Source organism: Nuphar pumila, chromosome 7 (assembly GCF_984573655.1).
Source record: "Nuphar pumila chromosome 7, dmNupPumi1.hap1.1, whole genome shotgun sequence".
In the NCBI taxonomy this organism is placed as follows: domain Eukaryota; kingdom Viridiplantae; phylum Streptophyta; class Magnoliopsida; order Nymphaeales; family Nymphaeaceae; genus Nuphar; species Nuphar pumila.
The window spans coordinates 11182120-11196267 of NC_143255.1; the positions used below are offsets into that span (position 1 = coordinate 11182120).

The following is a 14148-nucleotide window of genomic DNA, read 5'->3' on the forward strand; positions in this document are numbered from 1 at the left end:
CTTTACTTTCATTTGAAGAAAACCTTGTCTTTGAAATTTTATTACTCAATAATAAAAGAGTTTTAGTTGGTTGATATGGATGATAATTGTAACTTTGTTTGTGGTGTGTGGTTATCCAACTGAAATTGGAACTGTAGGGACCCCAGGTCTCTGGGAAGTTTTCCGCAACTCTTAGAAAAAAAAAAATATTCCGCATTTTTCAAAGGTAGGAGTTGGGGTCGTTACATATATGGCATTGGGTTTTTCAATCCCTGCTTCATTTCATTTTACCCTGTAGTATCAGTATATCATTGGCATCTTGGCGTTTCGATCTGATCCATCATCAGCGTCATCCATGTTTAGGTCTGTCAAGCCTTTTAATTACTAAGGGCTTGATGACAGAATTGGAAATGCTAAAAACCTGACCCAGTTTAGATATCAAATGGGATTCATTGGCGTGAAAGCCCTGTCACCAATGGCTACATTCAATCCTCACATTCCTGCAGGTTGTTTGCACTTCTGCATACGAGTTGCAGTTATTTCCTTCTTATTTCACACAATGATAGGCCCTCAAGTCCTAAAGGTCCAGCCTACACCAAAATCGCACATATCAATGGGACCCCTGATTTAAGGAATGGCATGTGCCCAATAGCTTGCCATTCACCTGAGTTCTTGTGAATCTTAGGAGCCTTATTTTCATCAAAGCATCTGCCTGATGCTGAGCTGCTCGTTGCGATATTGATCCATGCCTATGCAATGTTGGTAGAACAACCCTGTTCATATACATTTTTTTTTTGTTTTCTCTTACGTTCTGATTCAATTGTACTGCACTCTCTCTAACATTTTGTTCCATATTGATGATCAGGTATCATTCTCTTTTTCTTTTTTGAATGCTAGTCGTATGTCCCTAATGATGACAGGCCATGACATAAGGGTCGGTATCATTTCCTTTCAACTAGAGTATAATTATCGAATTTTGTTGTCTCTGTCTACTGTAAAAGCACATTCCTGCTGCACCATAAAGCTCTATTTCATAACCCCCAACACTTCATGTCAAAATCCCAAACAGGCTTTTTTATCTTGTTATAAAACAAGATTCATGTAAGTCAGATTTGCCGAGAGGACAAATATGAATGATCATGGTTATCTATCTAGACAGTTTATCAGGGCCTCTATGTTGTTGGGTAATGGTTGCGTATTACTTCAAATATTCTGGGTAATAACATCACTCGTTGTAAGCAATTGGCAATGATCCATCAGAATCAGAAGAGGTGTTCTCTCAAGGTTGAGAGGAGGTCTTTTCGTATATGCTAATGTTAGTTTGATTAATGACCAGGTGGGTCAGGGTTTCAGGTGAGCTAAATAACCTCCTTTCTATCATTGTATTCCTCAGAATTTTGCTGATAACAATCATGGTTCCTGTCGTATGGCCCATTGAGATCCAGCCTCGATGAAGACACCATGTCTTGTCTTGCCTTTAACCCTGTTGCAGTTGTTTTTTCAAGGTGGTTTTCACAGGTTTGTTAGTGTATATTCCGTTTGTTTGAGCTGTGTATAAATGGGAAAACTCTGTAATACCATCAACTCCCCCCCCCCCCCCTCCCAATACCATCTAAAAATATAAAGATTGTCCATCACTCAGGCTGTCAAAAAAAAAAAAAAGGAGAATTATTTCTGGAAGTGATTTGCCTTCAGATTCCACTTTGGAAGCAAAGTGTTTTCTGCTACCCCATCTCAACCTAAGCAAGAGATTGCCCTGAGGCACACGTCCCAAGATAACAAAGAGAAGCCCGATCACTGATACCATGTAATGAAGAGGGGCGAAAGCACCAATAAAGCAAACACACTCTTTAAGAGTGATCACAAGAGCCAAAAACACAAACACTAAAAGTGTATACAAAGAACCCACAAAAGGAGAAATGACTTAAAGTCATAAGTTGGATATTATTAAAGAAAGAAAGAAGAGGGTGAAAACCCAATACCTTTACAAGTGTGAGCCTCCTCTATTTATGGAGGAGGAGAGCTAAAAGAGGGACCATAAGGGGGGCTCCCTTCTAGTCGTTGGGAGCCCCAACGGTCATAAATATGATTGTTGGGGCCCCAACGACTAGATGGGTGGGGCCCCTTATGGTCCTTCAAAAATAAAAATAAAAAGCAAAAAAAGGAAAAGAAAAAAAGGTAAAAAGAAAGAAAAGAGAAAAGTACAAAAAAGAAAAGATACATGGTAATTTACCAAAACACCCTTATCGGGTTTTTGGTTGTACAGAAAAATAAAAAGAAATAAATTATGTATATATACATATATGTATATATATACTTATATATATGTATGTATATATATATATATATAAGTATATGTATATATATATATATTTATATATACATAATTTAACAGATCGATGACGGGATTCCTCTGACTGATCCTACTCCTTACAGATAACTGGTAGGCTCGCTAATGTATCTAAGCATCACTCGGCCGGATTTGTCTCATGCGATCCATATTGTCAGTCAATTTCAACATGCTCCTACAACAGTTCACATGAGTGCCGTTCTTCGCATCAACAGATACTTAAAGGAAACTGCAAATAAGGTAGTATTTTTGTCTTCATCTTCTGAATTAAAGTTAATTGCCTATATTGATTCTGATTGGGGAGGTGACCCGAATAGCCGTCACTCCACCACATGTTTCTATGTTTTCTTAGGTGAATCGTTGGTTTCTTGGAGGTGCAAGAAGCAACAAAAGGTCTCTTTGTCCTCCACCGAAGCCGAATATCAAGCCATGACATCCACAACCATGGAAATTATAGGGATTCGGCGTCTTCTCGAAGAGATGGGAGTCTATATTAAAGAGCCAACAAAGTTATGCTGCGACAACAAAAGTGCAATATATATTGCCAAGAATTATACTTTTCATGAACGCACGAAGCATATAGAGATGGATTGTCACTATATCAGGAAAGAATACTTGAAGGTCATTGATCTTCCGTATGTGACGTCTGAGTACCAACTGGCTGATTTCTTCACTAAGGCTCTTTGTTCGCCTAGATTTAAGTTTTTTCTTGACAAACTTGCGGTTATCACACTGTAAGTTTTAGGGGGGTGTTAAAATGTAATCCTTAATCTAGTTATATATACGTGTGTGTGTGTGTATATATATATATACATAGTATATATAAGAGATACATATACATATATACTATGTATATATGTATATATATATATTCCTTTTTCTCTTTATTACCCGAAAAGGGTATTTCTGTAATTTCTCATTTTACGCACATTCCATTTGGAATATGATTGTATTTTTTTTATTTCTTTTTATTCTTCTTTTTCTTTTCTTTTCTTTTCTCCTTTTTCTTTTTCTTTTCCTTTTCGTGGTTTGTGCCACCTAGGATGGCTCCCCAAAGAGTCGTTGGGGGCTCCCAACGACTCCTTTGGGAGCCCCCTAAGTGGCTCCTCTTTTGGTGTATAAATAGGGGACTTCTCCTTGTATTCTTTTCAAGCTTGTGAGCTCTTGCTTTTTATATTTTCCAATATATTGCGGCATTGCATGCCTTTGTGCATGTTCGTATTGTTTTATGCCTTTGTGCATATTAGTTCAAGCGTTCGTTGAGTGCCTTTGTGCACATCTCTTGTGAGGATTTAAGTGCTTGTATGCGTATTGTCTCATTGAAGACAATTTTATAACTGCCACCTCTTTTTTGCTGGCAAACATCCTACCGTTTGGGCAGGACTCTTGTTTTTTGTTGTACTTTGTGAAGATATATCATATAAGCATATTATGTGAATATACACACAAAAAAAGACAAGCCTAAATGAGCTTTATCAAGCTTTGATGAGCCTAATCTCAAGCTCAATCTCATCTCGTTTAACTAAGTGATCCTCAAACAAGGGCTCAAGCTCTTCTTGTATCGAGCTACACAGCTCGTTATCCATTCCGACCAACTATAAAATGCCTGATCATTAATTTTAAGCTAGAGAAATCTTTTCAATTAGTGGAAAAACCTAAATGGGCCATTCTGTCTATCGTGCATGTACATCCTAATGGGACTTTAGTCTGTCTAAAATATGTGTTTTACTGATATCATACACTTACAATTTTTTCAACTTTTAGTTCCTGTTGAACTATGAAAATAATGCCATTACCCTCCATGGCACACACATTTCCTGTTATGATCTTGGTGTGGAATGTAAATTTTTTTTACAGTGAAAGAGTGAAACTTCTATCAGGAGACATGTTTAGGGGTTGATAACTATAAACTGGCAATTATGAGGTCTGGGTAATTAGCCGTCTATCTGTTAGAATTCATCTACAGTACCATATATTATCATCTATTATGTGAGTCACTTGATGGAAGCTTTAAATGGAGTTGGTCAATAAATATAATGTTCATTTCATACACTTCCATAAAAAGTCAGTTGTATGTTCCTACTTCATGTCTTCAGAAAATCAAAACTAATAGAGCTAAATTCTATTAAGAGAGATTTTATATCTTGGCCAATCATATTCCTTTTCTATTATCCATACAGTTAATGCATAAATTATCATTGGAATTTTAGTTAATTGAAAAAAAGAAAAAAGGAGAGCAGGTTAAAACTTTCAGGAAGGTCTATTTTTTGTGTACTCGTGGTCTTATAGCCACTTTTAGATTGTAGACACTACACTGTTTATGATATGTTACCCTAGTGACTTTGACTTTGTTTTATCATCAATTTTGCCATATGGCAGATACATTGACAGTGCTGGAGTTAGTGGTCCAATTCCCTCAACATTCAGTAATCTACAGAGTATGCAGATAGTGTAAGAGTTTTCCATTTTAATTCTCCTTTTTATCTTTCTTTTTCCTTTCATGAGTGAATGCATAGTAGGTATGTGATGATAGTCATGGAAATAATTTTGTGCTTTTAGATGGGCATCTGACAATCAGTTGTCAGGAAAGATACCTGACTTCATTGGCAACTGGACAAACCTTAATACTCTGTGAGTAACCAGTGATTGACACAAACTATTTGATCTTTATCAGAGCTATATCAGTTGACTTCAAACAATGTGAACAAAAAGAAATGTTAATACAGGAAGCTTCAAGGGAATGCATTCATGGGTCCAATACCTTCTAGCTTCTCTAATTTGACTTTGATGACTGATCTGTGAGTCCCTTTCCTGTTACATTGTGTTAATGATTGTGCCCACATTGGTATCAATTGGCTAATTCATCTTTCTTGTGAGAACATATAGGCGAATAAGTGAATTATCAAATGGCGGCTCTTCTTTGTCATTCATTAAAGATATGAAGTCCCTAAGTATATTGTAAGTATTCAATAAATATTTATCTGTTGGCCTCAGATTAGATTTTCTTTTAGTCTCAAATAATGTAAATTTTTATTTCATGAATTTCGTACAGGGTCTTGAGAAACAATATGATGTCTGGTAGCTTGCCAGCAAATATTTGGGATTATCCAAATTTACAGCACCTGTAAGTTGCATCTTTTAATGATATTCTCTATCATATTTATGCAACTACTAATGTCCTATATTTCTTCTGTAAGCATGTTTGCAGTTTTAGAAATAAATGATACTGTCCCAAGAGGTTGCAACACATCCTTTGAATATGCAATGAGAAGAAATATATGCAGCAATGTATTATATTTGATATTTTGTCTTTACTAACCATGTCCACTTCAGTGTCAATTTTTTTTTTTGTTTTGTTCCTTCCGCAGTTTTGAGACAAGATAAGGGACATCCCCTTTTACTAATGGAACTGAAAATAGATCCCTCAAAACAAGATAAATTGATTGTGCCATTCAACTTCAGTCCCTGTGTGTTTAGTGTTGCACGTAGCAATATTTTTTCCTTGGATTCTCCTCATAAGTTGTTTGACTTCTTCAGTAATTGATGAATCATGACTGTTCTTAGTCATGTAGAGAGCCTTTGAGTTTTATACCATGAACTATGATGTGCATATCTTTATCAGTAGACTATATAAAAGAAGTTTTGAGGTTTTCATTTTTGGCCATCAAAAGCTCAATTGAAGTCCTCATGGTGGCCTTTTTCAGCTTGACAAAGGAAATAACACTTACGGATCCTTTTCTTTTTATTTTTAGTAGTGTTATGTAAAGGACCCTTCATGCTTTACTTAGAAGGAATACTAAATGTATTCTATAGTAAAAGAGATGGGAAGTATGATGATGATATCATCATATTGTCACTTGAGAAGAAAAACAGAACAAAGAATAGACAGTTCTATTGTTTAAAATGCCAATGATAAGCTGTGGTCATACATCACTTAATGAATAGCCAGTGAACTCTTATCTCCAGCCACTGGGGACCCCATTTTCATAAATAATTTCCAAGATCCTTTTTTCAATAGAAAAGTCAAAGTGACTCTTGTTGCAGTTGCTGCCATTGATTGCCTTGTATTAAATCTTACTACAAGCTGGTGATAAATCAATGCAGGGGTGAGTACCATGATCTGGATGAGTGGCTTCCTTCAGTATCATGAGGTGGTTTAGCATCTCCGGTACACTTCAAAAGAGTGTTTATGCATTGAGATCAAGGCCTTCCTTTCTTCTCCTTTATATTTGTGCATTGTTTGTCAAGGTATAACCATTAATCAAAGTTCTTTTTCATGGCCTATTTTTTGTCCAATAGCAATGTAACGACCTCAACTCATACCCCCTAAAAATACCGATTTTTTTTTTCAAAACCATTGCAGAAATCTTTTCAGAGACCCGGGGCCTTTACAGTTCCACTCTCGATTGGATAAAACAACCAACCACGAGAGATCTTACATTTACCATCTACACTAAAGCAAACCAATTTTTTATTAAATAAGTAATAATGGTTTCGAGACAATTGCATAATCAAAATCAGAATGCATAGACAATTAAGTGTAACGAAAAGTAAAGAAAAACAAAGCCACGTTGTCCATCTGTGAAGCTGTCTAGCAAACATGTAGTACTCATAGCTCTCCCAGAAGTGAGTTGCTTCATTGATCCCCTGAAGCTGTGAAAAACAACAAAAGTAGGGTGTCAGAATCTAAGGAGTTCTGTATACGAATCTCTCTAATGAAATAAATGAGCATAAAGAATACATATAAGAATCCATGCAATAATTTAGAGGAAATGCATTTATGACAGTTTCATAATTTAAGCAATCATGCAAGTAACATGGAACAATTGCTAAACAAGAGAAAACATCTTTTATCAATAGAGAACATTAACTAAGAATTAAAGACATACTTGTATGCAAAAGAAAATACATATCATGCATTCATTCATATATCACAAGTAAATATGCATGGACTAATGCATAGCAGAAATATGCATGATTTAAGTGCAATGCATGAGTAAATTATTATCTTTTATTAGAGTTTCCTGTTTCATATGCATGTCCCTATTAAATGCACACAATTACGTTCATCTTTTTAATTACCGTTGCCCGCAGATACACCAAACGGGTAAAATTTCTCGAAGTCAGGTAGGGTTCCCAGGGTAACTTAGCATACAAGTTATATTTTATTACTGGGTTCTAAACATAGCCCTCGACCGAATCACCTTTGGAACATTAGACCTCCACATCTAATGTCAGGACATTAAGAACATCTACATCCAATAGTGTCACTTCCTTAGTATACCAAAACAACAGTTGTGTCTACACACCACCCTCAGGTAAAGTGACAGTCTCTCCCTAAAATCGTGACCAGGAGAAAGAACATCAATATCGGGTTCAGGGGTAATCAATAAAGCACACAGAGTTTTTGTATCCTCGTGGTCCCCCAAAACTGAAACTCTAAGATTCCCATTCTTCCGACGGGAGATCTCAAAATGTATATTACACTGTTCTTTTATTTATTTATTTGATTATTATTATCTCATTTCTTTAATTTTCAATTGAACATGAAAGCTCGCATATTCCTCTGCGAGAACCATCACGGGACCACCGTCTGCGAAAAAGTATAGAACAGTGCAATACGGTGCAATCTATTTATGTGTTTTTTTGCGATGCATTTAAAATACATAAAGAGGAGCAAAACCAAAGTTTGAGGCTCTCTAGGCCTACAATGATTCATTTAGACCATCAATGCACCATATACAAAAATTACAACAATATGCCATATATGACATAATTTACATGTTCCAAATGCATATTCATATATGCAACTTTTATTATGCATATGGAACAAGAGTATTCATAAGCATGTCTTTATTCAATTTCTATGCATAATCATGCCAAGTGCTTACTTTCATTGCATACACGTATCCACACCAATGCAAATTTCCTTTAGGTACACGTGCTCATGTAAATGCATATTCCCATCCAGTGTGCATATTAGGTCCATTGCATGATCTCAATAAATTCGCATATATATATATATATATATATATATAATGCATGTTCTCATCAAATGCAAACATATATGTCAATGCACTATTTCCCTTTTGAACCAGAGTTACCGAAAGTGCCCCTATAGTAGGGGAAGCGTGCTTCCCTGATACGCACTTTAAAAGCGCAAAACATTGCGCTTCCGAAATGCATGGAGAAGCGTCCCCTTTTTATGGGAAGCGCGCTTCCCCCATGCTTCCCCCTCGCTTCTCTCTTTTTTCCATTTTATTTTTAATTTTTTTTTCGCTTCCGGGTCGCTTCCTAGGCCGCTTCCGAGACGGTTCGTGATTCACTTCTAAGTAGTTCCACACTTCCCGCTTCCTCAATTTTTGAAAGTGCCTCGCTTCCCGCTCCCACTTCCTCGACTGTCAACCATGTTTTGAACATACATACACATCAATACATTTTCTGTTAATGCACTGTTTCTTTTTTAGATAAACATATACACATCAATGCACATAACTGTTAATGCAATGGTTCTTTTTTAGATAACCACATACACCTAAATGCATATTTTTTTATGCAGTGTATACTTAGCTGTAACTACACTGTTTCTCTTTAAAATCAATACATAATTTTTTTTCCAAGTGTATACATAACAGTGCGTGTGATGCTTCTCTTTGGAATAACATACACACTCAGGTCAGGCCAGCACCCACATTATTATTATTATTTTTTAAACCCATGACCCAGCTGACCCAATCAGCTGGGTCTGGCACGCAGCCAAACCCACTCAGCCGACCTAGTAGGCTGGGGCTGGCTCCCCACGGCTCAGCCGACTGCAGGTCGGTTGGAGCCCCACAGTTTCACAACTGTTTTACTTTTTTTTTTTTAGTTACTATACCTCTCATTCATGCCCAGCCGGCTGACAGTCGGCTGGGTCTAAAACTCGGCCTGCACCCAGCCAATTGTCAGTTGGATGGAGGTTTAAAAAAAAATTCTTTTTTTTTCTAGAATGTACAGTAGGCTGCCCATCCAAGCCTACTCGGCTGGGCCCTGCAAAACTAAGTCAGGCCTGTAGTGAACAGGCCTGATGAGGTTGCACCCCAAATGGCCAAGATCTGGCCAGATCCGGCCAGTCGAGCAGGGCTCGGCTGGTCTGCCAGTCAGACCATGACGCCCAATGCAAGATAGCATACCGCTGTATATACATAGACCTTTTTTTTTGAAAACGGCATGCTGCCCAACAGGCCTGGGTTCTGCCAGCCTGGTTGGCCCAGCAGACCCCTTGACCTTGAATCCCAGTCTGGCCCATGCTGGCCAAACAGAAAATTTCAGTTTTAAACCATATATGCATATGAATATTGTTAGAGTTTTGCATGCGTGTACTGATTCAGGGTTCCACATATACTTTCACGTGCACGATTACATTAAAACATGCGTAGTATGCAGCCCTGTACATATTGAAAAATTTAAGTATACATTGCATGAATACTTTCATTGGTTGTTAACTTGCTTATACAGACTTGTATTGAAAATATGCATGCTTTCAATAAACGTACGTACACTCTAAGACACTAACACATTATGTAAATCATGGGAATTTAAGCTACTAAGAAACAAGCTTATAATATGCCATTATTATCATGATTAAAATTCTGTGTTACCATGAAAAATACATATACAGAAATTTACTTTTTTAAAAGATGCATAAACTCAAAAGTACATCCATGAAAGAGGATTCACAAATCCCCAACCATGGATTTTAGAGTGAATATCTAGGTTCACTCTTTTTCCATGGGTTTCCACCCAAACCATGCATGGAAAACCCATCTATATACAATATCTCACTCGATTCAAGAGAGTAGACCCGTACCTTTGCAAAAATTGAAAAATAATGAGAAACAATGGTGGAAAAAGGGTTGAATGGTTGGAGAAGGTCCTTCTTGTAACGCCTCAAAAATCCAGGACTTGTAACTTTTTAGAATAGTTTAGAAAGCTTTGAAATCATACAATAATCAGAGTTTAAATAATACTTCAGCGGAAAATGATATTTTTAAAACCACAAGTCAATGGACCTTGAGCGCATTACAGCGTAAACTTTCCTTTTGTCAAATCCCGCACAACCATTGAAATCAATGGTTTAGAAACGGAGTTTCAATAATTGATAATTCGTTTATTGAAAACAAGAAGAAGCTTACTAAAACAGTTTTATTAACTCACGGTATAAGAAAAAGAAATTTTGAAACACACTTTATACCAATTTTACCAACATGTCCTCAGGAGCGAAACGTCAGGAAAAGAGCTCTATCTTGATCTCATCACGCCATCATGCCATCGCGACAGTATTACCTATCCATTTCCTGCCCATAAAATGGGTCAGTTTCACTAAAAACTGGTAGGTGCACAGACAGGACAATATTGAACATAATTAAGCAGAATAATTTAATATGTCAATTAGACGGGCAATCATATAGCAATTTAATTTCAACAGATTCACAGAGTAACTATTATGAGCACAATGCTAAAATTATTACAAGCATTTTACTGGCACAAGTAGGCTAACTATTACAAGCAAAGCACTGCACAAGAAGGTTAACTAGCAAAATACAATGTTTCGTCAACCACACACACAATTCCATAAGTATTGAACCTGTTGTACACTATAACTTTCATACGTGCATAATTGAACACATTGTGTGATCGGATTTAAATTATGTTTCGATATTAACTGACCAAGCGGGTACGCACAAGGCACGACTCTAGAAACAGCCTAGACTGATCCGGGGGTTTATTATGCTATGTATTTTATGATAACCCGGATAGCTGACTGAGTCCGCACCTAAGGGAACGGTCGGTGACCTAGAGAGAAATCCCCAAAGCAGCATAAACAATGGATGCATCCCAAACATGGAGAGCTACCACCTAGGATAATTATGGTAGTCCCATTCCCCTAACTCCGATGACTGGGGAAGCCGAGTCTTTTGCTCGTAACTGCCATTAATGGCCTGTCCATCGAAGTTTTGTACCTTCCTGTCCTCTCTCCTGACAGGAGTCAGCGATTCGAATGAGTACATCAGGGTTAGTTAACTGAAGACCCATTATACATACTCTGGTCTTTCGACCAACTCGAGTATCTTGCAGGTGAAGGCAAAAACATCACTTATTTAGGTGATCTCAGCATTCTGTTATTTGCACTCATCAAGGTTGCTACAACCTACTCATCCAATCATCGCAACGTAAGAAGACGTACTTGTCAAAAAGTATGGTCGTACATGTCATAAGTACGACTACGATGAAAGGGAAATGATTCCACAAAAGAAACCCCAACAGATATTATCTGCCAAAGAATTAATACAACACAACCTGTCAAGATGAGTCTTGAATTCACTTCAACAACATTTTTCGTATTTCATGATGCAAGGTCATCTCGGGTCTCTCGTCCGATCAACAAAGTACTTAACATGTTGTGCATGTCTAAAAGTACGCTATACTGAACCAGGGAGGTGTGTGAGCTTCTCAAAAGGAACACCCAACTTCATAACGATCCAAAGAATATAGGAGTGCTCATCTGGCACGATTCATCCTTAGAAGTCATAATGCCACATTAAGTCATTCACGCAAGGCACAACACTATCAATCTTACACCCAAAATTTATCTTAGTATCGACATGTGACACTAGATTGATAAATAAAGGATGGGTCCTTCAACAGAACCCCACTCATTCATATGCTCATGCCCCTGATCGGGGTTATTCGAATTGGGTCGCAACTCGAATCGGGGTTATAAAATATTTCTCCCAAGTGTATGGACCTGGGAGGGCCCAAATGTGACTTCGCAATCCGACAGGACTTAAAACTTAACTTTTCAAAAGTTGTGCATTTTGAAGAGCATTTTGAAGGAAATCCTCTTTTTAAAAGAACTATAGCGCACAAACGCAACTTCTAGTGTTTTGAAAACAACTGAAATCGGATTAGGTACAAGACTACATTTATGTAAGTACATATTCACCATAAGTGTGAGCATATGCATATTATAACATGACAACAAGCAACTCTCGACTTGCAATGTCGCATATCGAGCGAAAAGCACATAAGTAACACACGAGGTACCAAAACCATACCTTGACCACTTAGATAGGCAAACACATAAGGTCGTGAGTAATACACGAGACACAAAGTCGTACCTCACTCAAAGGAAACGTGCAGGCAAAAATGGATGCAAGCAAACAAGGGCATATGTATTTCAAGAAATACGAAACCACACCTCAACTCATAATCAACTTATGCAAAATAATGATCGAAGAATGAAATTGTACATCGACCCATAGGAACGAACAGGCAAGCATATATGCAAGCAATTAAGGGCATAAGTATGACAAAAAGTACGAAACCACCTTCAACCACATAAGCAAATACGCAATTTAATAGTCAAAGAGTAAAATCATACATCGACTGATAAATATGCAGACAAGAAAATATGCAACGCAGAAGCAATATAAATCTAAGCATATCTAGCATGGGCATCCTAATTATTTCAACTTCAATACGTTCATCAATTGCCCTTTTGTGCGACTTTACCCTACCTTGGGATATCGTGCAGCTGCGTACGCCTATGCGTGAGGATAATACGAGGGTTGAGCAGTGGAGCACGATCGGGACCTGTTGCGTAAATAGGCAAGAGTGTTAAATATTCAATTTTTGCTAATATAAAAAATGGTGCAACGGGGCAAGGGTAGAATTAGGCGATGGCGGCACCGACGACAACGGGGCGACAGGGAATGAGCCACTGTAAAAAACAGCGAGGCGGCAGGGGGTCAGCCCCTGCCGACAGCAACGAGGTGGCAGGGGGCCTACCCCTGCCGACAGCAGCAAAGCGGCAGGGGCTGAGCCCCTGCCGACAGCAGTGAGGCGGCAGGGGTTGAGCCCCTGCCGACCGCAACAAAACAGCAGGGGCTGAGCCCCTGCCGACAGCCACGAGACGACAAGGCTAGCCCCTGCCGACAACAACAAGGAGGAAAGGGCCAGCCCCTGCCGACAGAGAGAGGGAGAGAGCTCGGAACGGGGGGGTGACAGGGGGACAAGCCCCTGCGTGCAAAGAATCAAGGGGCAGCAGGGGGGTTATCCCCTGCCCTCCCAGAAGCCAAAAGGCGGCAGGGGGGTGAGTCCCTGCCAGCCCAACAAAACAAAGGGCGACAGGGGCATTGCCCCTGCCAGCCGAGATAGGAAGGCGACAGGGGCACTACCCCTGCGCGCCAAAACCCCAGAGGCAGCAGGGCGAGCCCCTGCCTGCCGGGAAACATGAAGCAGCAGGGGCATTGCCCCTGCCTACAGGTGATCTAGGGGTGGCAAGGGGACTGACCCCTGCCAGAAAAAGAGGGACCGGGGCGGGGGTGACAGGGAGGGCAACCGACCTTCCATCGGTTTCCCTATCACCCATAGGGGTGAGGGGGTGTCGCAGGGGCCATTGGTCCCCTGCCGGCACTCCGGCGCACCCCCAGAGGGAAGAGGGGACGACAGGGGCCCATAGGCCACCTGTCGGGCCCCCGATGGGCACAGGGAAGGTGGGAGGCCGCGACAGGGGCTGTGAGCCGCCTGTCGGCCTCCCGGCGAGGTGACAGAGAGGGGGGTGAGGAAGAGAATAGGGAGGAGGAGAAGTGGCGTACCTGGGAGGCGAGGTGGCTGGCGATCGCCGGCGTGCGCAGGGAAGGAGGAGGCGTCGGTCGTGGTTGCCGCCTGCAGGGAACGAGAAGGGGGGCGGGGCATCGTTCCTCCCCTCCCGCAATGCTCTTAAAGAGCTCGGGGAGGGGTGACAAAAGGGGAAACCCCGATGGGTTTCCCTATCA

At 39.6% G+C, this 14148-nt stretch overlaps 1 protein-coding gene across 3 annotated transcripts in view; it reads left to right on the top strand.

Annotated features, from left to right (window-relative positions):
- LOC149831126 (putative LRR receptor-like serine/threonine-protein kinase At1g56140) overlaps positions 1-14148 on the top strand; it is a 248331-nt gene that overhangs the window by 177702 nt on the left and 56481 nt on the right. For all 3 annotated transcript variants that reach the window (XM_090013686.1, XM_090013687.1, XM_090013688.1), the window contains exons 7-11: positions 4709-4780; positions 4889-4960; positions 5056-5127; positions 5216-5287; positions 5382-5453. In XM_090013686.1, the coding sequence (XP_089869812.1) occupies positions 4709-4780; positions 4889-4960; positions 5056-5127; positions 5216-5287; positions 5382-5453 (360 nt within the window). The remainder of the gene's footprint in view (positions 1-4708; positions 4781-4888; positions 4961-5055; positions 5128-5215; positions 5288-5381; positions 5454-14148) is intronic.